This window comes from Saccharomyces cerevisiae, chromosome VII (genome assembly GCF_000146045.2).
Source record: "Saccharomyces cerevisiae S288C chromosome VII, complete sequence".
Lineage (NCBI taxonomy): Eukaryota > Fungi > Ascomycota > Saccharomycetes > Saccharomycetales > Saccharomycetaceae > Saccharomyces > Saccharomyces cerevisiae.
The window spans coordinates 89,410-115,168 of NC_001139.9; the positions used below are offsets into that span (position 1 = coordinate 89,410).

The 25,759-nt window shown below is 38.1% G+C and overlaps 11 protein-coding genes and 1 non-coding gene across 12 annotated transcripts, besides 5 other annotated features; 7 read left to right on the top strand and 5 right to left on the bottom strand.

Annotated features, from left to right (window-relative positions):
- Positions 1-644: 644 nt before the first annotated feature.
- SKI8 (SKI complex subunit WD repeat protein SKI8) lies at positions 645-1,838 on the bottom strand (the record flags this gene model as incomplete). The annotated part of the gene is made up of 1 exon (NM_001181078.1): positions 645-1,838. The coding sequence occupies one exon, from the start codon at positions 1,836-1,838 to the stop codon at positions 645-647; it is 1,194 nt and encodes a 397-aa protein (NP_011302.1).
- A 184-nt stretch (positions 1,839-2,022) lies between these two features.
- On the top strand, positions 2,023-2,973 carry VAM7 (Vam7p; the record flags this gene model as incomplete). The annotated part of the gene is made up of 1 exon (NM_001181077.1): positions 2,023-2,973. The coding sequence occupies one exon, from the start codon at positions 2,023-2,025 to the stop codon at positions 2,971-2,973; it is 951 nt and encodes a 316-aa protein (NP_011303.1).
- Positions 2,974-3,102: 129 nt separating this feature from the next.
- Positions 3,103-4,182, top strand: NCS6 (Ncs6p; the record flags this gene model as incomplete). The annotated part of the gene is made up of 1 exon (NM_001181076.1): positions 3,103-4,182. One exon carries the CDS (start codon positions 3,103-3,105, stop codon positions 4,180-4,182), a length of 1,080 nt encoding a protein of 359 aa, NP_011304.2.
- A 200-nt stretch (positions 4,183-4,382) lies between these two features.
- YPT32 (Rab family GTPase YPT32) lies at positions 4,383-5,051 on the top strand (the record flags this gene model as incomplete). The annotated part of the gene is made up of 1 exon (NM_001181075.1): positions 4,383-5,051. One exon carries the CDS (start codon positions 4,383-4,385, stop codon positions 5,049-5,051), a length of 669 nt encoding a protein of 222 aa, NP_011305.1.
- Positions 5,052-6,448: 1,397 nt separating this feature from the next.
- MIG2 (Mig2p) lies at positions 6,449-7,597 on the top strand (the record flags this gene model as incomplete). Its single annotated transcript, NM_001181074.1, has 1 exon — positions 6,449-7,597. The coding sequence occupies one exon, from the start codon at positions 6,449-6,451 to the stop codon at positions 7,595-7,597; it is 1,149 nt and encodes a 382-aa protein (NP_011306.1).
- A 331-nt stretch (positions 7,598-7,928) lies between these two features.
- On the top strand, positions 7,929-9,176 carry SIP2 (Sip2p; the record flags this gene model as incomplete). Its single annotated transcript, NM_001181073.2, has 1 exon — positions 7,929-9,176. The coding sequence occupies one exon, from the start codon at positions 7,929-7,931 to the stop codon at positions 9,174-9,176; it is 1,248 nt and encodes a 415-aa protein (NP_011307.1).
- Positions 9,177-9,559: 383 nt separating this feature from the next.
- SPT16 (chromatin-remodeling protein SPT16) lies at positions 9,560-12,667 on the top strand (the record flags this gene model as incomplete). Its single annotated transcript, NM_001181072.1, has 1 exon — positions 9,560-12,667. The coding sequence occupies one exon, from the start codon at positions 9,560-9,562 to the stop codon at positions 12,665-12,667; it is 3,108 nt and encodes a 1,035-aa protein (NP_011308.1).
- Positions 12,668-13,133: 466 nt separating this feature from the next.
- Positions 13,134-18,095, bottom strand: CHC1 (clathrin heavy chain; the record flags this gene model as incomplete). The annotated part of the gene is made up of 1 exon (NM_001181071.1): positions 13,134-18,095. The coding sequence occupies one exon, from the start codon at positions 18,093-18,095 to the stop codon at positions 13,134-13,136; it is 4,962 nt and encodes a 1,653-aa protein (NP_011309.1).
- A 653-nt stretch (positions 18,096-18,748) lies between these two features.
- On the top strand, positions 18,749-20,995 carry POX1 (acyl-CoA oxidase; the record flags this gene model as incomplete). The annotated part of the gene is made up of 1 exon (NM_001181070.1): positions 18,749-20,995. The coding sequence occupies one exon, from the start codon at positions 18,749-18,751 to the stop codon at positions 20,993-20,995; it is 2,247 nt and encodes a 748-aa protein (NP_011310.1).
- Positions 20,996-21,215: 220 nt separating this feature from the next.
- On the bottom strand, positions 21,216-21,287 carry YNCG0003C. Its single transcript has one exon. It is a non-coding gene; the product is annotated as a tRNA-His (tRNA).
- Positions 21,288-21,445: 158 nt separating this feature from the next.
- Positions 21,446-21,816: a long terminal repeat (Ty4 LTR).
- Positions 21,817-22,096: a long terminal repeat (Ty1 LTR).
- Positions 22,097-22,289: a long terminal repeat (Ty1 LTR).
- Position 22,290: 1 nt separating this feature from the next.
- Positions 22,291-22,596, bottom strand: YGL204C (uncharacterized protein; the record flags this gene model as incomplete). Its single annotated transcript, NM_001270746.1, has 1 exon — positions 22,291-22,596. One exon carries the CDS (start codon positions 22,594-22,596, stop codon positions 22,291-22,293), a length of 306 nt encoding a protein of 101 aa, NP_001257675.1.
- Positions 22,597-22,669: 73 nt separating this feature from the next.
- Positions 22,670-22,908: an origin of replication (ARS704; Autonomously Replicating Sequence).
- A 157-nt stretch (positions 22,909-23,065) lies between these two features.
- Positions 23,066-25,255, bottom strand: KEX1 (serine-type carboxypeptidase; the record flags this gene model as incomplete). The annotated part of the gene is made up of 1 exon (NM_001181068.1): positions 23,066-25,255. One exon carries the CDS (start codon positions 25,253-25,255, stop codon positions 23,066-23,068), a length of 2,190 nt encoding a protein of 729 aa, NP_011312.1.
- Positions 25,256-25,529: 274 nt separating this feature from the next.
- Positions 25,530-25,759: part of a long terminal repeat (Ty1 LTR) that runs on past the window's edge.

Consider the following 25,759-nt stretch of genomic DNA (forward strand, 5'->3'; position numbering starts at 1 on the left):
TTCTAATCTATCATTTTATTATTTTCTCTCATGAGAAAACAGAATTTCGAAACAGATATAATAAAAAAATTGAAAAATTTGAAAAAAAAAAATCTAGAAACATATTTTCCTAAAATGAAAATCGGAAGCTAACAAAATTTTTGAAAAACGAAATAAAGAAGAAAGATTATTATTATTACTTTTTTTATTAGTACTCCATATGGACCTCTTAGGTGAGTGATCTTATTAAAAAAAATAAAAAAAATAAAAAAATATGAAAAAAAAAGAAAATTAAAAACTAAACAAATTTTATGACAGGAATAAAAACTATAAAAAATGAAAACCAAAAAAAAAAAGCACTGGATTTTTAACATCTTGTCCTTTTCTTTCCCTTTATCATTTTTTCTCATTTACTTTGTTATTAATTTTTTTTTTCAAGTTCTCCACATATACATATGTAAGAATTGAGTCTATCTCTTTCTAATATTTAAGAAATACATAAAAAAACCAATTTTTTTTTTTTATTACTAGCAAATTTATTTTTGTGAAGTGAAATTCATACATTGGCTTATTAAAGGTATTAAATATTACTGAAATTTTATGAACCAAAAAGAATAATGGATGATTGTAAGGTTACATGCAATATATCAAGATATTACTAGAGATTATTTACCGCCAGCTTCTCTAAACCACCTGATGCTTCTATCTAAACAAACACAGCATAAACTTTCATTTAAATCAGCTCCCATACCAGATCTCCAACCTTTTTTCAAAAACTTCACGTCAAAGACACCAGGTTCAGCTAAAGAATCTCCATGTTCATCAACAGCTAAGATATCCTCTTCAATTTCAATATCATCACAATGCATATTCAATGTAGTGATTCTTTCCTTTGTTTTTACATCCCAAAATCTCAATTTACCATCCCATCCGGCACTGCATAATGTTTCACCAGAATCATTAAACGATAGACTCATGACCCAGCTAGAATGTGCAAATTCACCCAGACTTGCCTGCGAGCTATGGGTTGGTACGGATAAGGAGCCTATTCTTTCACCAAATTCAGTTTCATATAGAGTGATGCAACCAAATGAATTTGAATCGTGAGCAATGGCTAATAAGGATCCTTGAGGAGAAAATTTCACCGATCTGATGGAATTCGAATTATTAATCATAGAATGCTGAGATTCAAAATTGTACAACGGGCGTAATGTAGATAGTTCTGAAATTTGTACTGTTCCATTATTAAAACCTGTGGCAATTAGTCCTCGTTCAGAGATATCCACAGAAGTGGCAAATTGACTTGGAGTCATAGGCGATTCGACAGTGCCTTGTAATTCTAACGTGGGGCTCCAATTTAGTGTTAAAGAATTTGACTCATCTGCAAACGGGTGAAACTTCCAAATGTAAGTGGTCCCTTTGACGTCTGTAGCAACCAGCCTATGGGAAAGTAGTCTGTCATTTGAGGCACCCCATTTTAATGCCCAAAAGGAATGCTTTTTCATGTCTGAGTCTAGAAGATCCAATTTCTCGAATATAACTTTTTTAGTCTCATCTTCTCTAGTGATACGATAGAAGAGTAAATCGCCAGAAAATGAAGTGGTAGCAACAAGGCATAATTCAAATGCATCTCTCTCAATAGCTTGCAAGACATCGACATGGTGCAATCCGGACTTATGGACAAAGTGAGAATATGACTTATCTTTTGGATTTTCATTATCTAACAGCTTATTATCCCACACCTTTAAGTAACCGTCACCTGAACAACTTACCGTAAATGAATTGCAAGCAGAAACCGAGAAAATATCAGCGTCATGAGCTTTACCTGCATTTGCTGTGGCAATAAACACTTTGGACATTTTTCCAATACTTGATTAACCTCTTTTTCGTTTCTTGTCTTTATTTTAGATTTGTTTTAATATCGCCTAATTTTTCCTTCTTTACTTTATATTTTTTTTATTTTTCGCCTAAAGATTTGTATCAATTAATTAGCCAACAAAAACAAAAACAATAAAGTCATATAAGGGTTGATAATTGATATTGATGGCAGCTAATTCTGTAGGGAAAATGAGTGAAAAGTTAAGAATCAAGGTGGACGATGTTAAAATCAACCCCAAGTATGTTTTATACGGTGTTAGTACACCAAACAAGCGCCTTTACAAAAGGTATTCCGAGTTTTGGAAACTGAAGACACGATTGGAGAGAGATGTAGGAAGCACCATCCCATATGACTTCCCTGAAAAGCCCGGTGTATTGGACAGGAGGTGGCAAAGAAGATATGATGATCCGGAAATGATCGATGAAAGACGGATCGGACTAGAGAGGTTCCTCAATGAATTGTATAACGATCGTTTTGATTCTCGATGGAGAGACACAAAAATAGCGCAAGACTTCCTGCAGTTGTCAAAGCCAAATGTTTCTCAAGAAAAGTCACAGCAGCATCTAGAAACTGCTGACGAAGTGGGATGGGATGAGATGATAAGAGATATTAAATTGGATTTAGATAAGGAGAGTGATGGCACACCCAGCGTGCGTGGAGCACTAAGGGCACGTACGAAGCTCCACAAGTTACGAGAGCGACTAGAACAGGATGTGCAAAAGAAGTCTCTTCCAAGCACGGAAGTGACTCGTCGCGCCGCTCTATTGAGGTCCTTGCTCAAGGAATGCGATGACATTGGTACAGCAAACATAGCTCAGGACCGTGGACGACTTCTGGGGGTTGCCACCAGTGACAACTCTTCAACCACGGAAGTTCAAGGAAGAACGAATAACGATTTGCAACAGGGGCAGATGCAAATGGTGCGCGATCAAGAACAAGAGTTGGTTGCACTGCACCGAATTATCCAGGCACAACGTGGATTGGCCTTAGAGATGAACGAGGAGCTGCAAACACAGAATGAGCTACTTACAGCACTTGAAGATGACGTCGATAACACTGGTAGGAGGTTACAGATAGCCAACAAGAAGGCTAGACATTTTAACAACAGTGCTTGAATTAATGAGTTACTATCCGGGTTACAAATCCTGAGAGTATATTTGTACTAAAAAAAAAAATTGTAAATCTAGTAATTGAAAAATTTTGGCGATGAGACGATATGGTAAGAGTAAAGCAAAGGAACCGTCATGTCGTTTACTGCTCCTTCAGATCCCGTCAATAAACCGACAAAAGTGAAGGTATCACAGTTGTGTGAACTATGTCATTCAAGAAAGGCTCTCATTAGAAGACCCAAAAACCTGTCTAAACTTTGCAAACAATGCTTCTGCCTCGTGTTCGAGACGGAGATCCATAACACTATTGTAGCAAATAACTTGTTTCAGAGGGGAGAAAAAGTAGCCGTGGGGGCCTCTGGTGGTAAAGACTCCACGGTGTTAGCGCATATGCTGAAGCTTCTGAATGACCGTTACGATTACGGCATTGAGATTGTACTGTTGAGTATTGACGAAGGAATCATCGGATACAGAGATGATTCCTTGGCCACGGTGAAAAGGAATCAGCAGCAGTATGGCCTTCCTTTGGAGATTTTTTCCTTTAAGGACCTCTATGATTGGACAATGGATGAGATTGTATCCGTTGCTGGTATAAGGAACAGTTGCACGTATTGTGGTGTTTTTAGAAGACAATCATTGGACCGTGGTGCTGCAAAGCTGGGCATATCTCACGTTGTCACCGGCCACAATGCAGACGATATGGCAGAGACAGTACTAATGAATATCCTACGTGGTGACGTAGCAAGATTGGAAAAATCGACTGCGATTATCACACAAAGTAGCGGCTCTCCCATCAAGAGATCAAAACCATTTAAATATTCTTACCAAAAGGAAATTGTCCTGTATGCGCACTACATGAAGCTGGATTATTTTTCCACTGAGTGTACCTATGCCCCAGAAGCGTTTAGGGGCACTGCGAGAGAATACATGAAGAATCTGGAAGCAGTGAGGCCCAGTTGCATTATAGACATCATCCAAAGTGGCGAAAATTTGGCATTAAAGGCTAAAAAATCTAACGCTGGAAAGAGAGTCGTCAAATTTGTTGACGGCAATAGATGCGCTAGATGTGGATATCTGTCGTCAAATAACATTTGCAAGGCGTGCATGTTGCTGGAAGGACTGGAGAAAAGTAGAGCCCAAGTGGCAATCGAGAATGACACTTCTGCCGATGGTGCAGCCTTGAAGCTGAGAGCTCTTGAGAAACTCAGCTTTTGACATATATATAGCTCGCAGTAGAAGAATGCAGCGTAACATAATATAATATAATATAGTACGGCGCGCCCTCCATTAGAACGCGCAACACAATAAAGACAAATAAAAGAATCAGCTATAAAGCTGGCCATTGCATGGTTCGCGCTGGAAAGAGAGGAAAAGCGTGGTGATAAAGAGCGAACCAAGCATATTGTTTTCCAAGAATGAGCAACGAAGATTACGGATACGACTACGATTATTTATTTAAGATAGTTCTTATCGGCGACTCCGGTGTGGGTAAATCTAATCTGTTGTCGAGATTTACAACCGATGAATTCAACATTGAATCCAAATCCACGATTGGCGTGGAATTCGCTACAAGAACCATTGAAGTTGAAAACAAGAAGATAAAAGCACAGATTTGGGACACGGCAGGTCAAGAACGTTACAGGGCCATCACGTCTGCGTACTACCGTGGTGCTGTAGGTGCACTTATAGTGTATGATATAAGCAAATCAAGTTCATACGAAAATTGCAACCACTGGCTTACCGAACTGAGAGAGAACGCAGATGACAACGTGGCTGTTGGGTTGATAGGGAACAAATCAGATCTGGCTCATTTAAGAGCAGTACCAACCGATGAAGCGAAAAATTTCGCAATGGAAAACCAAATGTTATTTACTGAGACAAGTGCTTTAAATAGTGATAATGTAGATAAAGCATTTAGAGAACTGATCGTAGCCATCTTCCAAATGGTAAGCAAACATCAAGTAGACTTAAGCGGGTCGGGTACCAACAACATGGGCTCTAATGGCGCTCCAAAGGGTCCTACCATCAGCTTAACACCGGCACCAAAGGAAGACAAGAAGAAAAAATCCAGCAACTGTTGTTAAAAATTTTGTGCCCTACTAAGGTCGCATGGTTTCATGCATATTCTGTCTACATATAACCCCCGTTAATAATGCTTTTATAAATATAATCAATTACATATACCTTCCCAAGTTATTTATTACTAACCTTCGTTGCACGCAAGAAAAAATGTATTAACGTACATACATTTTCTAAATAGACCTTTCCTGACGCCTGCATTTTGCAATAGCCGAAGATAAGAATATGATTTTTTTTTTACGATTTAAATATTCTGTTGTTGTGCAGTCTAAAAACACACGTGTATGTTTTTTTCCGCACGCATGAGCAGAATTAGACGGTTTTATAAACGTTCGCTCTGTGTATTTCACGTACCTTCCCGGATACAAATTTCGTCATGGTTTATATTGGAAGTTTTTCCGAAATTGCGGGTTTTGAAGGTTTATCCGAGACGACGTGAGGGGTAGGCAGGAGAAGGAAGGCTGTTTACGTACGCAAGGATGGGGTACGACAATGATTCAATTTCTGTTGCTAAGTTTTTTGTTATTTTTTCATATTGGCCTACTCATCTTTGATATCATTATTTTTTCGAATCTACATTAGAGCGTGTTTCGGAAAACAAACTCGCTCGATACAGTAATTGCGTTTTATTTACGGAAATTACCGTTCTCGGTTCCAAGAAGGTTAGAAAAATCGGTTGTCGCTCTTTCTTTCCCCCACTTGTAAAAACAAAGAAAGTATAAAATAGTTTATGGCCCTTAAGGCAGGCCTTGTTGAATTTGAGCTATACCTACCCCAATGATAGTTCTGTGGTAGTTTGTTTGAATATGTAATATGAGAAGCACGATGGCAAACGATAATCTTCACTGAGCTGATTTACGAGCGACCATCATCTCCACGGTGCGAATTAATAAGCTGTGGCGATGTGCTGTAGTTGCCCTATCGCCCCTGCGGAGCTTGCGTCAACTAGCTCTCCCCTTTCCCCATTGAAGTTAGCGTATTACCATCAGTTAATGATTGATAGGCTCATACGAAGAAGAAAAAAAGCCGGGATAAGAAACCCCGCCTCCACTTTTTTGGCTCATCCGAAAATTTATCCGCGGAGACATCCACGGAGCACCCGCAAAACTGAAGTAATAACTCTAAATTATATGCCGCTGAGAAAAATCTCGTACGAGGATACGGTAAATAATCCGTGCGAGAAAGTTTTTCCGAAAATCATTCCCGGTCAAAAGCGTTTCTGGTATATAAGCGATTGGGAAACCCGTCTATAATACGTAGTAACTTACGATCTGCCTGTCAAATTGTGTGCTTGTCCTTGTACTATTACCATTGTGTAGCTTATCTTAACTCTCAATTAAGTTTTAACTCACGCTAAGACTATTGACCTCGAGAACAAACAAAATAAAAATAAAAAAAGAGAATGCCTAAAAAGCAAACGAATTTCCCAGTAGATAACGAAAACAGACCTTTTAGATGTGATACCTGTCACCGTGGTTTCCATCGGTTAGAACATAAAAAGAGACACTTGAGAACACACACTGGGGAAAAACCTCATCATTGCGCATTTCCTGGTTGTGGGAAAAGTTTCAGTAGAAGCGATGAACTGAAAAGGCACATGAGAACGCATACAGGGCAATCTCAAAGGAGATTGAAGAAAGCTAGCGTACAGAAACAGGAGTTTTTGACAGTAAGCGGAATTCCTACCATTGCATCGGGCGTGATGATACACCAACCAATACCGCAAGTCCTACCAGCAAATATGGCCATAAATGTTCAGGCAGTAAATGGAGGTAACATTATACACGCTCCCAATGCGGTGCACCCAATGGTGATACCAATCATGGCCCAACCAGCCCCCATTCATGCCTCCGCTGCATCTTTCCAGCCTGCAACTTCTCCTATGCCAATTTCTACATACACTCCAGTTCCATCGCAATCATTCACCTCTTTCCAGAGCTCTATTGGCTCCATACAGTCAAATAGTGATGTTTCATCTATCTTCTCGAACATGAATGTTCGCGTAAACACTCCACGCTCTGTGCCAAACTCTCCGAATGATGGATATTTACACCAGCAACATATCCCACAGCAGTATCAGCATCAAACTGCCAGCCCTTCTGTTGCCAAGCAGCAGAAAACTTTTGCACATTCTCTTGCATCTGCATTATCTACCTTACAAAAAAGAACGCCTGTAAGTGCCCCTTCCACCACTATAGAATCACCATCCTCACCAAGTGATTCCAGTCATACCTCTGCATCCAGCAGCGCTATCTCTTTGCCTTTCAGCAATGCTCCTTCTCAGCTCGCCGTGGCCAAAGAACTTGAGTCCGTCTATTTAGATTCCAATAGATACACCACCAAGACTAGGAGGGAAAGAGCAAAATTCGAAATTCCTGAAGAACAAGAAGAAGATACCAATAACAGCAGCAGTGGTAGTAATGAGGAGGAGCACGAGTCGCTAGATCATGAATCTAGCAAAAGCCGAAAGAAATTGTCAGGCGTAAAATTGCCGCCTGTACGTAACCTACTGAAACAAATTGATGTTTTCAACGGTCCCAAAAGAGTTTAACCTTTACGGCCCCTTTTTATCTCACCATTTTTCCTCTAACGAACTGTCATGAAACAACTTAGCATATAACGCGTACTTACATAGATAGATTAAATAGATAACCATGCATATCACTAACTAGCATCGTCATGAATAGCACGTTTACCTATACGAATTGCGGCCGGCATGGTCTTTTATATTGCTCCCTTGGACCGAGTAAAGATTTACCTTGCGTTTTCGGATCGTCAAAATCTTTTAGGGAAAGGATAAATACACCACAAGATTCCTGGGAAATGAAAAGTATCTGAAATAATTGTGCTTTTGGAAGGGTACTGAGAGCAGTGAAGTTTCTATGGGTACTACGACAAGTCATCCAGCCCAAAAAAAGCAAACAACAAAAAAGTGTCGTGCACCTATCATGAGTGACGTTAGAGAAAAACCCAGCAATGCTCAAGGCTGCGAACCGCAAGAAATGGATGCTGTGAGCAAGAAAGTTACTGAACTGAGCTTAAATAAATGTTCAGATTCCCAAGACGCGGGGCAGCCTTCAAGGGAGGGATCTATTACCAAAAAAAAATCGACGTTATTGCTGCGTGATGAGGACGAGCCCACTATGCCAAAGCTATCTGTTATGGAAACTGCTGTGGACACTGACTCTGGGTCTTCGTCTACTAGCGATGATGAAGAGGGAGATATTATTGCCCAGACGACAGAGCCCAAGCAAGATGCCAGTCCTGATGATGATCGCTCAGGCCATTCTTCGCCCAGAGAGGAGGGACAACAGCAAATACGTGCCAAAGAAGCTTCGGGAGGTCCAAGTGAAATCAAGAGCTCATTAATGGTTCCCGTGGAGATAAGGTGGCAGCAAGGTGGTTCAAAAGTTTACGTGACAGGCTCATTCACCAAATGGAGGAAAATGATCGGTTTGATACCTGATTCTGACAATAATGGCTCATTTCATGTGAAGCTAAGGCTGCTTCCAGGCACACATAGATTCAGATTTATAGTGGATAATGAGCTTAGAGTTAGTGATTTCCTGCCCACAGCAACTGATCAGATGGGAAACTTCGTCAATTACATAGAAGTCAGGCAACCAGAAAAAAACCCAACTAACGAAAAGATAAGGTCCAAGGAAGCAGATTCCATGCGACCTCCCACCAGCGATCGATCCTCAATTGCTCTACAAATTGGTAAGGATCCAGACGATTTTGGTGACGGATATACAAGGTTTCATGAAGATCTGTCACCCAGACCTCCGTTGGAATATACAACAGACATTCCCGCCGTGTTTACTGACCCGTCTGTCATGGAACGATACTATTATACCTTGGATCGTCAGCAAAGCAATACTGATACGTCATGGCTGACACCACCCCAATTACCTCCTCAGTTGGAGAATGTTATCTTGAATAAATACTATGCCACGCAAGACCAGTTCAACGAGAACAACTCAGGCGCTCTGCCCATTCCGAACCATGTGGTGCTTAACCACTTGGTTACTAGTAGCATTAAGCACAATACACTTTGTGTAGCCTCCATCGTTCGATATAAACAGAAATATGTCACCCAGATTCTTTATACGCCCATAGAGTCCTCGTAATCCGGGATTCCTACTTTTTAAAGGCGTATTGTATATATTTTTGGCAGCTATGGCACACTAATTTCTATTTCCAATTTAGTGTAAGCAGAGATATAGAAGCATATAACATAATGATTTACTAATGGGCTCAGTACTCTCAATGCTTATTGTTATCACAAACCACGATACTAATACCCGGAAGTCGCGTGATCTTTTTTTTTTTCGGAAAATGAGAATCGCCACTTTTCTAACGAAAGAATATTGAAATCTTAATATTGGTGAGAAGAGGAATAAAAGTAGCTAAGAGAGTCACGGGACTAAAAGGTAAAAAGTTCAGCTATTCCAACTTTACTCCTTTCTGATATTGCACCTTTCGTGAACTGGCTTCGTGTATTTAAGTGAATATGGAAGAGCTGAATATTGATTTTGACGTATTTAAGAAAAGGATTGAATTGTTGTATTCCAAGTACAATGAGTTTGAAGGTTCTCCAAATTCGCTGCTGTTTGTTTTAGGTTCGTCCAACGCTGAAAACCCGTACCAGAAGACGACCATATTGCATAATTGGTTGCTAAGTTACGAATTTCCCGCTACTTTGATTGCATTAGTTCCCGGAAAGGTTATTATAATTACTAGTTCTGCCAAGGCCAAGCATTTACAAAAGGCAATTGATCTATTTAAAGACCCTGAAAGCAAAATTACGCTGGAATTGTGGCAAAGAAACAATAAAGAACCAGAACTCAATAAAAAGTTATTTGATGACGTTATTGCCTTAATCAATAGCGCTGGTAAAACAGTGGGTATCCCTGAAAAGGACTCTTACCAAGGTAAATTTATGACTGAGTGGAACCCAGTATGGGAAGCGGCTGTGAAGGAGAACGAATTCAATGTCATTGATATTTCGCTGGGTCTTTCTAAAGTTTGGGAAGTGAAGGATGTTAACGAACAAGCCTTCCTGTCCGTTTCAAGTAAGGGGTCGGACAAATTTATGGACCTTTTATCCAATGAAATGGTTCGGGCAGTTGACGAGGAGTTGAAAATCACCAATGCCAAGTTATCAGACAAAATTGAAAATAAAATTGATGATGTGAAATTTTTGAAGCAATTGAGTCCCGATTTAAGCGCATTATGCCCACCAAACTACAAATTCAACTTTGATTTATTGGATTGGACCTATTCTCCAATCATTCAGTCCGGGAAAAAGTTTGATCTTAGGGTTTCTGCCCGTTCTACCAATGATCAGTTGTACGGCAACGGTTGTATTTTAGCTTCATGTGGTATTCGTTACAATAATTATTGTTCTAATATTACTAGGACCTTTTTGATCGATCCATCTGAAGAAATGGCCAACAACTACGATTTTCTATTAACTTTGCAAAAAGAAATTGTAACTAACATTCTGAAGCCCGGCCGTACACCAAAAGAAGTTTATGAATCAGTAATAGAATACATCGAAAAAACCAAACCTGAACTAGTGCCCAATTTCACCAAAAACATTGGTTCATTGATTGGTCTCGAATTTAGAGATTCTAACTTTATATTAAATGTTAAGAATGATTACCGTAAAATCCAACGCGGTGACTGCTTTAATATTTCGTTTGGTTTCAATAATCTGAAAGATTCTCAAAGTGCTAACAACTACGCTTTACAATTAGCTGATACGGTTCAAATTCCTCTCGATGAAACAGAGCCTCCACGCTTCTTAACAAATTACACCAAAGCCAAATCCCAGATATCATTTTATTTCAATAATGAAGAAGAAGACAATAATAAAAAGAAATCTTCACCTGCCACCAAAGTCCCTAGTAAACCAGACAGAAATTCCAAAATTTTAAGAACAAAGTTACGTGGCGAAGCCCGTGGTGGTGCCGAAGACGCTCAAAAGGAGCAAATTCGTAAAGAAAACCAAAAGAAGCTACACGAAAAATTGGAAAAGAATGGATTACTCAGATTTAGTGCTGCTGATGCCAATGGCCCAGATAGTGAACCTCGTCAATACTTCAAAAAATATGAATCTTATGTTCGGGATTCACAACTACCAACCAATATTCGTGATCTAAGAATTCATGTCGACTGGAAAAGCCAAACAATTATTCTACCCATTTACGGTAGGCCAGTCCCATTTCATATAAATTCATATAAGAATGGTTCTAAAAACGAAGAAGGCGAATATACGTATTTACGTTTGAACTTTAATTCACCGGGATCTTCTGGTGGTATTTCTAAAAAAGTGGAGGAATTGCCGTATGAGGAATCAGCAGACAATCAATTTGTACGTTCGATTACACTAAGATCCAAAGATGGTGACCGCATGAGTGAAACCTTTAAACAAATTGCAGATTTGAAAAAAGAAGCCACAAAGAGAGAGCAAGAACGTAAGGCGCTTGCTGATGTTGTTCAACAGGACAAATTGATTGAAAATAAAACTGGAAGAACGAAAAGACTGGATCAAATTTTTGTGAGGCCAAATCCAGATACAAAACGTGTACCTAGTACTGTCTTTATCCATGAAAATGGTATCAGATTTCAATCCCCACTAAGGACTGATAGCAGAATAGACATATTATTCTCAAACATTAAGAATCTAATTTTTCAATCTTGTAAAGGTGAATTAATTGTCGTCATTCATATTCATTTGAAGAATCCAATTTTAATGGGTAAAAAGAAAATACAAGACGTCCAATTCTATCGTGAAGCTTCTGATATGTCCGTCGATGAAACTGGAGGTGGAAGACGAGGTCAATCCAGATTCAGAAGATATGGTGATGAGGATGAGCTGGAACAAGAACAAGAAGAAAGAAGAAAACGAGCTGCGCTTGATAAAGAATTTAAGTATTTTGCAGACGCAATCGCAGAAGCATCAAACGGTTTATTGACGGTGGAGAATACATTTAGAGATTTGGGCTTCCAAGGTGTCCCAAATAGATCGGCAGTTTTCTGTATGCCAACTACAGATTGTTTAGTTCAATTGATTGAACCACCATTTTTGGTGATTAACCTAGAGGAAGTCGAAATCTGTATTTTAGAAAGAGTTCAATTTGGTTTGAAAAACTTCGACATGGTTTTTGTTTATAAAGATTTCAATAAACCCGTCACTCATATCAATACAGTTCCGATCGAATCTTTAGATTTCTTGAAGCAGTGGTTAACAGATATGGATATTCCTTACACTGTCTCAACAATCAATTTGAATTGGGCAACTATTATGAAGTCATTACAAGATGATCCATATCAGTTTTTCTTAGATGGTGGTTGGAATTTTCTGGCTACTGGTTCAGATGATGAAGCATCTGATGAAAGTGAAGAAGAAGTTAGTGAATATGAGGCTTCAGAAGACGACGTAAGTGATGAAAGCGCATTTTCTGAAGATGAAGAAGGATCAGAGGTGGATGACGATATTAGTGGTGATGAAAGTGAGGACTATACTGGCGACGAGAGTGAGGAAGGTGAAGACTGGGATGAATTAGAGAAAAAGGCTGCTAGGGCTGATAGGGGTGCAAACTTTAGAGATTAGACTTTATAACACTTACTGGGTTTCACCAGCAAGACCTTGATCTGACAGAAAATTACTCTTATGTATCTGAAAAATAATGATGGTATTTAGGCATAGTATTTATCAATGCTAAGAAATGTAAATGGACTGAATGTACACTCAATGCTAACGGTCAAGGTCATAGGACGTTTGCGTAATAAAAGAAACTCTACTAGAGTTGAACATAATTTGATATAAAAGTATATAAATTGAAAAGGCAGTTTCAATCATTTTAGTTTCTGCAATTTATTTATTCCTGTAATCTACAATTTTATAGTTGGGAAATTCTCTCGAAAATATTAAGAAAAATACAGAACTCATAAGGTCTTTTTTATTGGCATTTTGAAATCCCCTCAGATAATCAAAGATGCTAACAAACAAAATAATAACGGTAAAAAAAAAAAAAATACACGATGGGGTACAGCAAACGAATTATTTTATCCACGTCTTAAAATCCTGTGGGTTGAACGTTCATCGCGCTGTTCATCAGCATCAAAGGTTGGCCATCTTTGTGCTCTTCATTAGATCCGGACTTTTTAGCGAGTTCTTCGGTGATTTTCTTAATGGAATCATTCTGCTCTTTTTTTATGGAGATTTCAAATGGCTTAATGTAGTCCTCCAAAGAATTCATCCATGATATTTCTAAAACAAATTCAATTCTCACTAAGTTGTAAGCAGCATATAGCAAAGCAACAAAGCCTTCTCTGTTACCGGTTTCAACGAAATATGTGAGTAGAGCCTCCACTACCTTTGGATCCTGAGAGATTGCTGCCGTCTCAATAGCGTCCTTCCATAGCTTTTCTTCCTTCAAGATTGAAAGACTCTTTGCCCACTTCTTATTTCTACGGTATAACAGGGCTCCTATTTTCTTGAAAAAAATTAGCTTATGAGATTCCAAACGAGATGCCAATCCCAATTGGTCAAATTTGTCATAAGAATCAACAGCGTCTTGCAAAGCTTTATAATCTTCTTCTTCAATCATCAGATCGTGGTAGGCTTGGTTGACAACTGAGTTATTTTTTGGTAAGACATTGATCAAGAAAGGCTTGATTAAAGGCAAGTTGTCGGATTTCGAGAAAATTTTGACAGTTCTTGGAATATCTAATCTTGGTGTCAATGAGGTCAAAAGATCAACTAGTAATGATGGGTGAAATTTGACGTAGAAATTAATGGCCTTGTAATAGATTTCTAAGTTAGAAACTTTGACAACAACTTCTTTGAAATAGGCGTGATCCAAGTCTTTGGTTGATTTTTCGATTAGTGTTAAAGCAGCATTATCCCATTCATCATAGTGAGCATATAAAAAGACCAATTCCGACCAGAGGTGAGCTTGTTCGACAGCTCTAATAACCTTTGGAATATTTATTCTGGACCAGAATAGCTTCAAGTGTTCGAAGGTCTTGTCTGGTTCATATTTGGAATACAAAATGGCCAATTCAGTGAACATGCCCATATGAGCTCTTTCAAGTCCCAAACCAGCTTCAAACAATGAAATCAGTTCTTCGAAATAGCCGTTTGATTCATACCTTTCCACCAGTTCATCTAATTCTTCAGCGTGAACGATCAAGTTCAACCCACAAATTTGAGCCAGCTTGAATTCTTTCTTTTCAATACAAGCGTCGTTAACCAGTTTCCAAACTTTAATGTTTGAAGCCTTTCTAGCAGTGTCAACAGCAGCCTGATAATCTCCCAGGTAAACCAAGGTAGAAGCAAGCTTGGAGTAATTAGAAACAGCAGAATAACATAGCCTGGCCGCTTTATACTCTTTATTCTCGAATAATTTATCACCAACATGATCTAAGTTTGCAACATTGGAACCTGCCAACAAGTTCTCAATTTCATGAATCTTGTTTAGTTCAGCATAGGCCAAGATTAAAGCACCGTCGATCTTTGGTTCTTTCAAAGTCTTTCTAGCCATTAGTAAAAATGGAATTAATTCTTCGTATTTACCGGCTTGTTCGGCTATATCAATTACATTTTCGTAATTTGATGGGTCTTCTGCTTTAATATAAGACTCAATAGCATCTGGGATTCTTAATCCATCTAACTGAGCCGTACCAATTTGAGACCACAATTCGGGAGTATTGATTTTATCAGCATAAGAAGCAGCTCTATCTAAAGACATGATGTCTTCGATTAAAACCTTTAAAGCTTTACCGTACATTTCATGTTTGTCATAGATTTCAAAAGCTTCCTCCTTCAAATCATGTTCAATACATAATGGAGCAATTTCATCGGCGTCGTAGTTATCTAATTTTTCGATATAGCTTGAAACCTTAGTTGGTTCATACTTAATAGCAGACAATAATAGCAACCCTTGTAAAGCCACATTTTCGTTGAAAGGAGAAGGTTCCAATATGATTTTTTCTAGCAACTCAATTAGTTCCAGTTTTAATCCATTGGTCATGAATGCTTGAACAGTTAAGGAAACAGGTTCAGGATCAGTTAATTCAGGGATACCAACGGAGATGACCGAATCAATTAATTGTCTTCTGTGAATATTTTCTTGATTCAAAACTTTGTTCCATAAATCGAGATCAGAACGTTCCAACAAATATCTTGCCTGGTACTTGTACATGCTATTTTCATTAGTGATTCTAATCAAGTCATCATCATTTTGACCTTTTTCATACGCAATATATGCAAGGTAGGGATCTCTTTTTTCGCAGTAATGACCAACGTCTAAGGTGTCATATTGGTCGTTTTCCTTCAAAAACTTTTCAGGAGAATTATTGGAATCAATATAAATTTTTGCTAAGGCATTGTAAACAGCTTGATCCTGGATACCTTGACTTAAGCTTTGTTCTAGGAAAGGTAGCAATATTTTTAGTCTATTTCTCTTTTCAACCTCAGTAGTTAATTCATTAATAGGGACTTGACCTAAGACTGATTGTAGCAGACTTTGAATAAATGCCTCATCACAGTCCATATCAAGTAATGCGCCAACAACTTGGGCAGTCTTTGAAGGGTTAACCTGCTGCACGTAAGTTTCAATAAATTTTAAGTTCTGTGATTTGTACAAATATAAAATCATTTCATGAACAAAGTCGAAACGGTCACAAACTATGACTAGAGGCAACTGGTCTTCTAGATTGGCATCCTTCAAGAAATTCTTGACTCTTTCTGGATCATAGACATTGTTATCCTTCACAATTCTTTCAATTTCTCTGTATTGTTTCATTTTAGCAGCAGCTTCAATGTATTTGTAAACCACATCTTTATCTTCGGTTAGGTTGACTAAAGAGGCTAAGTAATAGTATAAACCTTCCGTAGCATTATAATCTTCGAATAATTTAATCAAAGTAGATGGACCGATCAAATCAGAGAATTTAGTTGCCACCTGTACTACGGTCTGGATGTTAGCCTGAATATTGTTATCCATTAAAGCTTTTAAGCACGCCAAAGATTGTTCAACGTTCAACTTACCAAAGTATCCGACTAACCAATCGATAGGTAATGCATTGGTGTGGACAACGCATCTCTTGATATCTTTGATGTCTGTGTAATTTTCTAAAGCTCTCTGGTATAGTCCCGCCTTTTCGGATAAGGAAGCAATAGTTGGTTTGTCATAATGAGAAAAGATGTTGTTTCCCAATATGGCGTCAGCAACTTGTGGTGCGTGTAGTAGATTGACTTCAAGAACACGAGTTTGCAAGTGACCTTGGTCTGGGGTATCTCCTTTTAACGCGTCTAGAAGTAGAGAGGTTCCTTGTTGGATATGGTTTTGGGAAAAGAATAGATCTGCGATTTTTTCTATGTCGATCTGAGAAGCAGTTTCCGGATTTTGTAATAGAGATACGGCAAATTCAGAAGCTCTGTCTGGTGATGATCTAATCAAAGAAGAAATCAGCACTAAAAAGTTAGGTTGATATCCAACCTTTTGGCAGTAAGGAATAATTTTTTCAAACTGTTGTAATTCGGCAAGACAAGATATAACTTTTGCATGGGCACCTGCTCTTAAGTAGCAAGCTAGCGCTAAAGTAGTATCGAAAGGCTTAACGATGTCACCTAGTTCTTCTGAACATTCTAGTTTATCTTCCTTTAACCATTTTTCGAACAATTGTTTTCTGTCTTGTTGTAGAACTGGTCTAGCCAATTCAATTGTTTCCTCTTTATTCAATTTCCCTTTATCCAATAGTGTTGAAAAGTAAAGTAGGATAGGAGAAATGGCGCCTGGTGGTGCTTGAATGTTTTTCAACCTGTTGATGGTGTTTTGGTTCCTTAAAGAAGTGGAAGAGGCTGCAACTTTAGCTGCATTTTGATAATCGTTTTGTAACAATAAAGATTCAAACTGTTTTTGAAATAAATCATCTGCACCTGGTAAGCCACCTCTTGTAGCAACGATTAAGGCCAGTGCCACATTAGATAATTTATTCAAGATATATGGAACGATTTGAGAAGTAGAAATCTCTACTGCTAAAACTTGACCTTTTTTATTGATGCATGCAATACCGTTCTCGTGATTGTACGGAGCTGCAGTAAAAACAGATTCTGCTGTAATTCTATTAACGAATAAATTGGTACCGGTTTCCAATTCGTACAAATGGATGAAGCCATACTTGGTTAATAGGTAAATTATGCCGTATTTCTCAGACACCTGAACAGCGATTGGGAAATCATTCGTTGCATCTGGTGGAAAGAAAATATCGGTAGTTTCCTTTTGATATTGAGAAGGCAATGAAGCATCGTGATCAATCTCGATAATTCTTAATTCTCCAGCACCGGTGGTGGCATTTCTGTTACCAGTAACGAAAACTTGTACCGGGGTCGAGCCATTACCCTCTAGTAATATATTCGTAAAGATAGCAACATGACCGTCGATAGCTTGGGAGATGTTACGTTGTTTTGAGAATAATTGAATTCTACCGGCAATACGGCCATTTTCTTGTAAGATACCAACAACTGCGAACCAGTCAAGGTTTTTGTTAGCCACAAAATTGATAATTTGGGTATTGTTCAAGTTAGCGTGTCTCAAGGTAAGCAATTGAGGCTTAGCATTTACGTTACCATCAAAGACGTTCGAGGTCAGTATGGATCTTGCGGTAACAAAACCCAAAGTGGTTTCACTCAACCACCTCCAAAAAATAACAGGTTCATCTAAAGTAAAAGACTTTAACTTGCTCTTAGTTTCCAAATTAAATATCTGCACGATAGTACCATTTGCTCTAACGGAAATAACCATCTGAGATGGATGCATGATAGCAGAATCACCGCCCATATTCTTCCTTGTCACTTCATTGCCTTTGGCCAAATCCACGATTGCAACAGAGTTTGTACCGTCCTTTGTTTCTCTAACAGTGACGAAGTGGTCACTCTCGAAAGTAGTTGATCTGAAGTCAAGGAATTGAGGGGAAATTCCTAAGGACATCAGATCGACCAATTCGGTAAATTCAATGGGTAGGTCACTCATTGGTTAGAACTTTCGTGATAATTTATTTTTATAGTTGAATATCTTCTTTCTCTCTCAACTCTGATCCGGATTGTCGAGGTTTCAATAAGTTACTCTGAACAACTAATCAAAATATCTCCTTATTTCTGTAGATTCCTTCAGTTCCACTTTTTACTTTTCTTAATTCTCTTTGTATTTATTCCTAGCGACGAAAAATGCGAGATCTCGACCAAAAAAAGGGGGTAGGGTAATAAAATTAACCCTATTATTTTTTAACTTTAAAACCTATAATGTGCTAATATTTTATTATAAACCTCCTTTTTTTGCGTTCAAACCCTGACACATTTTAAGCCCTATATTTACGGTATTAGTTGATTAAACTCCGAAGCGAAAGGAATTCGGTCATTAGCGGCTAATAGCCGTTGGGGTAAATCACCTACAAGCAAGTACACAAGAGAACGTTGGCGTTGTTAAGTCAAAGCACTAATACATTGGGGCTTTAAGAGTGTTTATAAAGGTCTAACCTGTAAAAATTATTTAAACAACTTGAACAGGCCTTAAAGTTTTCCTCATTCCGCTCATCATCACTAATATTGCTCTCCGTTTTTGAATACACACTTGACACTAATAAGTATCACAGAAAAAAAGAAAATATAATAAATTAGTATTGCGATATGACGAGACGTACTACTATTAATCCCGATTCGGTGGTTCTGAATCCTCAAAAATTTATCCAGAAAGAAAGGGCGGATTCGAAAATCAAAGTTGACCAAGTTAACACATTTTTAGAGTCATCCCCGGAGAGGAGAACTCTGACGCACGCCTTAATAGACCAAATAGTGAATGATCCTATATTGAAAACTGATACGGACTATTACGATGCTAAAAAAATGCAAGAGAGAGAAATTACTGCCAAAAAAATAGCTAGGCTTGCTAGTTATATGGAGCACGATATCAAAACAGTGCGCAAACACTTTCGCGACACTGACCTGATGAAAGAGTTGCAAGCAAATGATCCAGACAAAGCTTCGCCTTTAACAAACAAAGACCTTTTTATATTCGATAAGAGATTGTCACTTGTAGCAAATATTGATCCTCAATTGGGTACGCGCGTGGGTGTACACTTGGGGCTATTTGGTAATTGTATCAAGGGCAATGGTACTGATGAGCAAATCCGGTATTGGTTGCAGGAGAGAGGTGCCACTTTGATGAAAGGTATATATGGCTGTTTTGCAATGACTGAGTTAGGACATGGTTCCAATGTTGCCCAGCTGCAGACTAGGGCTGTGTACGATAAGCAAAATGATACTTTTGTAATTGATACACCTGATCTAACTGCCACCAAATGGTGGATTGGTGGGGCTGCCCATTCTGCCACGCACGCTGCCGTGTACGCCAGATTGATCGTTGAAGGTAAAGACTACGGTGTAAAAACATTCGTTGTTCCTCTGAGAGACCCTTCGACTTTCCAACTGTTAGCTGGTGTTTCCATAGGGGATATTGGAGCGAAGATGGGTCGTGACGGTATTGATAATGGCTGGATCCAGTTCAGAAACGTAGTTATCCCTAGAGAATTTATGCTAAGTAGATTTACCAAAGTTGTCCGTTCTCCAGATGGTTCAGTCACCGTCAAAACTGAGCCACAATTGGATCAAATTTCTGGTTATAGTGCATTGTTAAGTGGTAGAGTTAACATGGTCATGGATTCATTTAGGTTTGGCTCCAAATTTGCTACTATTGCTGTACGTTACGCGGTTGGTCGTCAGCAATTCGCACCTAGAAAGGGATTGTCTGAAACACAATTAATCGACTATCCCCTTCACCAATATCGTGTTTTACCACAATTGTGTGTTCCATATTTGGTGTCACCTGTAGCTTTTAAGTTAATGGACAACTATTATTCCACTTTGGACGAGTTATACAACGCTTCCTCATCTGCATACAAAGCTGCTCTGGTTACCGTGAGTAAAAAGTTGAAGAATTTATTTATTGATAGCGCCAGCTTGAAAGCCACCAATACTTGGTTAATTGCTACACTGATTGATGAGTTGAGACAGACTTGCGGAGGACATGGGTATTCACAGTATAACGGATTTGGTAAAGGCTATGACGACTGGGTGGTTCAGTGCACATGGGAGGGTGATAATAATGTTTTATCTTTAACTTCAGCAAAATCAATATTGAAAAAATTTATCGATTCAGCCACAAAGGGTAGATTTGACAACACACTGGATGTGGACTCATTCTCTTACTTAAAACCTCAGTACATAGGATCTGTGGTTTCTGGAGAAATAAAGAGTGGTTTAAAGGAGTTGGGTGATTATACTGAAATTTGGTCTATCACCTTAATCAAATTACTGGCACATATTGGTACTTTAGTTGAAAAATCAAGAAGTATTGATAGCGTTTCTAAGCTTTTAGTCTTAGTATCCAAATTTCATGCCTTGCGCTGCATGTTGAAAACCTATTACGACAAGTTAAACTCTCGTGATTCACATATTTCCGATGAAATTACAAAGGAATCTATGTGGAATGTTTATAAGTTATTTTCCTTGTATTTTATTGACAAGCATTCCGGAGAATTCCAACAATTCAAGATCTTCACTCCTGATCAGATCTCTAAAGTTGTGCAGCCACAACTATTGGCTCTTTTGCCAATTGTGAGGAAAGACTGTATAGGTCTGACAGACTCCTTTGAATTACCTGACGCGATGTTAAATTCTCCTATAGGTTACTTTGATGGCGATATCTATCACAATTACTTCAATGAAGTTTGCCGCAATAATCCAGTGGAGGCAGATGGGGCAGGGAAGCCTTCTTATCATGCGCTGTTGAGCAGCATGCTCGGTAGAGGTTTCGAATTTGACCAAAAGTTAGGTGGTGCAGCTAATGCGGAAATTTTATCGAAAATAAACAAGTGAGTAGAGGTTTCCTGTTTTCCTTCGAACCCTCTGTTTTGCGACTTTTGTTTCAATTCAACTAGTGTCGCCAAGTTTTAACAAAAAGTTACAAAATCCTAGTGAGAGGCCATCTTATGTGCATAACGGTACTCTCTATCTATTTACATATCTAATACTATTCACATAACTATGACGAATCAATGACATGACTACATTTACCAATGTATAGTAGTAAAAAAATTGCCATCTCCTAGAATCGAACCAGGGTTTCATCGGCCACAACGATGTGTACTAACCACTATACTAAGATGGCAGGTAATTATTGAGTGTTTACTCAATATCTCAGAATTATATACATAACAAATAATAAATGTGCTGTGTTGGCACTTGTTGGAATGAAGCTCTAAAACATCATGATGATTGTGTGGATTCTGATGTAATTGTTGGGATTCCATTTTTAATAAGGCAATATGTTGGAACGAGAGTAATTAATAGTGACATGAGTTGCTATGGTAACAATCTAATGCTTACATCGTATATTAATGTACACATCGTATACGTTTAAGTGTGATTGCGCCTATTGCAGAAGGAATGTTAAACGAGAAGCTCAGACAATACTGAAGCTGTGTTAAAGACCTATTAGCTGAACATGATATGGTAGGTACATATATGAGGAATATGAGTCGTCACATCAATGTATAGTAACTACCGGAATCACTATTATATTGGTCATGATTAATATGACCAATCGGCGTGTGTTTTATATACCTCTCTTATTTAGTATAAGAAGATCAGTACTCACTTCTTCATTAATACTAATTTTTAACCTCTAATTATCAACACAATAATATTAGGTATGTAGATATACTAGAAGTTCTCCTCCAGGATTTAGGAATCCATAAAAGGGAGTCTGCAATTCTACACAATTCTATAAATATTATCATCATCGTTTTATATGTTAATATTCATTGATCCTATTACATTATCAATCCTTGCGTTTCAGCTTCCACTAATTTAGATGACTATTTCTCATCATTTGCGTCATCTTCTAACACCGAATATCATAATATACTAGTAACGTAAATACTAGTTAGTAGATGATAGTTGATTTTTATTCCAACAGTTTATCAACTAGTAGTCACACTACCAATATATTATCATATACGGTGTTAGAAGATGACATAAGGTATGAGAAGCTTTCATCGAAGGTAGAGGAAGCAGAAATACAAGGATTTATAATGTAATAGGGTAATGGAACATATAAGGGAGGAGAAATGATGGTGATATTAATATGCAGAAATATCGATTCCATTTTTTCAAAAAAATAGTGCCAAACTATTAAGAAGTAGCGAAACAGCAAAGGCATATTTCCACATTTCGCTTTTAGCAATATACATAACTATGGTGGCAAGATACCATGCAACTAATAACTTTGCCGCAATGACACCTCTATTTCTACTTGTTGTCGTTTTACCTCTTACTTGTTTGAACATTGCTGTTCTAAGACCTAACAATAATAGTCCTAATACAAACAGAGGGCATGCTGTTATAAGTATAAAATGTTTGCTGTAACTAATGGTGGGGGAAGATTGCAAAAAACGAAGGATATCAGTTCCATTCATTTCCAGGGATTTGTGTTGATATGTGGGGCTATGAATGCGTTGAAGTTTTCAACTTCTGTGAAGGAGTTAAAACAACCACTAAACAATCTCGTTCAAAAGCTCTAATTACTTGTATATTATTTTATACGTTTATGTCTATTTCAATGCAATTACGTGAAAAATAAAAGAACGCTACCATAAAAATGTTAAAAACTGGTTAAAAATGTCAAAAAATGGTCCGAAAACTGAAAAAATATTCGTGATACAGTTTGCATAAAAAAAAACTATTGTGCGCGATTAATATAACCTACTAGACTTAAATGACGACACTTTAATATGAAGTTCAGTAGTGTGAATTAAATAAAACAGTCAGTTCTTGATGGATTGTACCCTTTAAAGAATTTATCTTTATGTCGCTGTTACTACGAAAAGCGTGTGCGAGGTATTATAACTATTTTTCTGTATTTTTTATATATTTTTATTTGCCAAGTTAAAAATCAGTCATCTCAAAAGATTCATCGATTTCAGTGTTCGGAAGGCTAGTATACTTCTTCTTTTTCTTAGTTTTCAATTTAGATCCTGCTTTGTTAGAAGTGCTACTTATGGGTGCTCCGCCTTCTAACTGCTCATCTTGTTCTAAATCATCTTCTGCCCCGAGTCCGCTTTCCAGATCATCTGCCCATGAAACTGTCTTATTGGGACTGTCATGTTGTCTATTATTTGGATCAACTAAAATTGTGTGACGCGCTTTTCTCCTCACTCTTCTATCATACGCATAAACTCCTAAAACCACTATCAAAAATGTAACGATGGTAACTACTACCGCTTTGTGTTTATACATTGAAATCTCTTCTGCAAATTCTTCTACCTCTTCCTCTTCTTGTTCATATTCTGAAGATTTATGTCTACTATCCTCGAGGCCTTGATTACTTTGTTTTTCATTATTATCGTCTTCATCATCGTCATCGTCATCATCGTCGTCGCCCTCGGAGTTGTGATCGTCTTCATCGTCGTCATCATTGTCGTTATCATCATCGCCATCTTTATCTTTATTGCCTTCTTTTTCCTTTCCTTCCTCATTCTGCGCTTCCTGTTCTTCCTCTTCGAGGTTTTCTTTTGGCTTATCACCGCTTTCAGTAGTAGCATCTTGATCACTATCGTCGTCAGTAGTAATCATAACATTTTTCCCATTGTTGTCAATGATCATAACATCGTTCGAGTAAATATCGACAATGCCTCTACTCACTAAACTTTTATCGAAGGGTACCATGTGAGAAGCATTATAAACGCTAACAAACGTCAAATTTCTATCATACTTCACGTATCCGCTAAATTCTTCGCTGTCGTCTGTACTCTTCGATTTATGGATCCAATCGAACGAAACAGCATCGTCGCTAAATCCCTTTATTCCACCCCATTTTAGATTGTCTATAGTATCTAATACGCCCTTGTTATTACAAATCAAGTCTTTGTCACCATTGAACAAGACAATCTCTATTCCACTTTCAAGTAGACCAGGTAATAAATGGATAGATGGCTTTGAAATAGGATTAGACAATTTAGTTCCAACGCTATTAGTGCATTCCTTCCAATGATCAATTTTATCAGAATCAAGATGCAACGAATCAATAACACCAGGTGTGCTGAAGAATTTACTGACAAAGGAAATATCTTTCGGCCAATTCATACCACAAGATGGATAACTATCTTTTAAATTGAAGTTATACATGTTCAAGCAATCCGCTGTTCCCTTTTGCGAAGATTCCCTGGTATAAGACAATAGAAGGTTTAAAATATTCTCACATTCCTGATACGAAAAATGGGCTGCCTCATCTGTACTGGCAGAGTTTATCAGATTCTGGCAATTCTCGTGTGCGTTCGTTAAGTGTTTGAAATTGGGGTTGCTTTCATCAATCAGTTTCTTCTCCATAGCAAACGGAAGGTACGATAGGGACTGTGTATTGGGGTCAATCCAACCGTTACCAATCAATAGCGCCTTCAAGTCGTATGTATCCCCGTCGATCTTTGAAAATTTGTTATGGTTCAAAATTGCATTGGCAAAGAATGGTATGTATTGGCCAGCGTAACTTTCACCCGATAGTATGATTTTCCTAGTGAGGTCTTCTGGAAAAATCTTGAAATAGTTCTCCAGAAAATCCATAAAATGCTTGGTCACATCTTCTAGGTCTTCGTCAAATTTGTTTTTGTCGATTTTACCTTCGTCTTTATTTTGTTCGACAGAAAACCCAGTACCAGTAGGTTGGTCGATAAATAAAAGATCGCCTTTGGATATCCAGGACCCTTCATTTAGATAAAGTTTACCGTCTGAATTCACCCTAAAAGGGCCGGATTCGACCAAGGCACCATCCATGGAAGAGCAACCGGGTCCACCATTTAACCATATAATTAAGGGACGGTCGACATTGCCATTAGAGTCGTTATTGGTAAACTTCCAAAAAAAGTACTCCAAGTCAGAGCTATCCTGTTCATCCGCATCTTCGGAACGTAAAGGAATATGGCCAGCATGCATCTGTGGAATATTTGAAGGGTCTGGCACTTCAGATAACCCTGGCAACAGCTCATATGCCACTTTGTACTCCTCAGATGACGGAAGGGATACTGAGATCCTTATTAAAGCAGACATGGCTAGCCACGTTCCGAGCCACCTATTGTAAAACATCTATTCAGGTCTTTATCTCTACGGTATTCTATAGCCAAGGTACTCTTTAACCAAAGTATGCTTCAGCAAGCTTTTTCAAATAGATGGGAGTTGAAGACAATGATAAGAAATCGCTTTTCTTAATGTTTCCTATATTATCAAAATATTCCACTTTTTTTTCTTTTTCCACATTGTTTTTCGGTTCCGGGCTGCAGTAAGCAAATATAAATGTTGGTGACAAAACTTGAAAGTTATAGCCAAAAAGCTCGCAATTCCTCACCTAACAAAATGATCCTGTTGGAATAAAAATCAACTATCGTCTATAAACTAGTAGTCACACTACCAGTATATTATCATATACGGTGTTAGACGATGACATAAGGTATGAGAAACTGTCATCGAAGTTAGAGGAAGCTGAAGTGCAAGGATTGATAATGTAATAGGATAATGAAACATATAAAACGGAATGAGGAATAATCGTAATAATATTATGTAGAAATATCGCTTCCCCTTTGAGGATTCCTC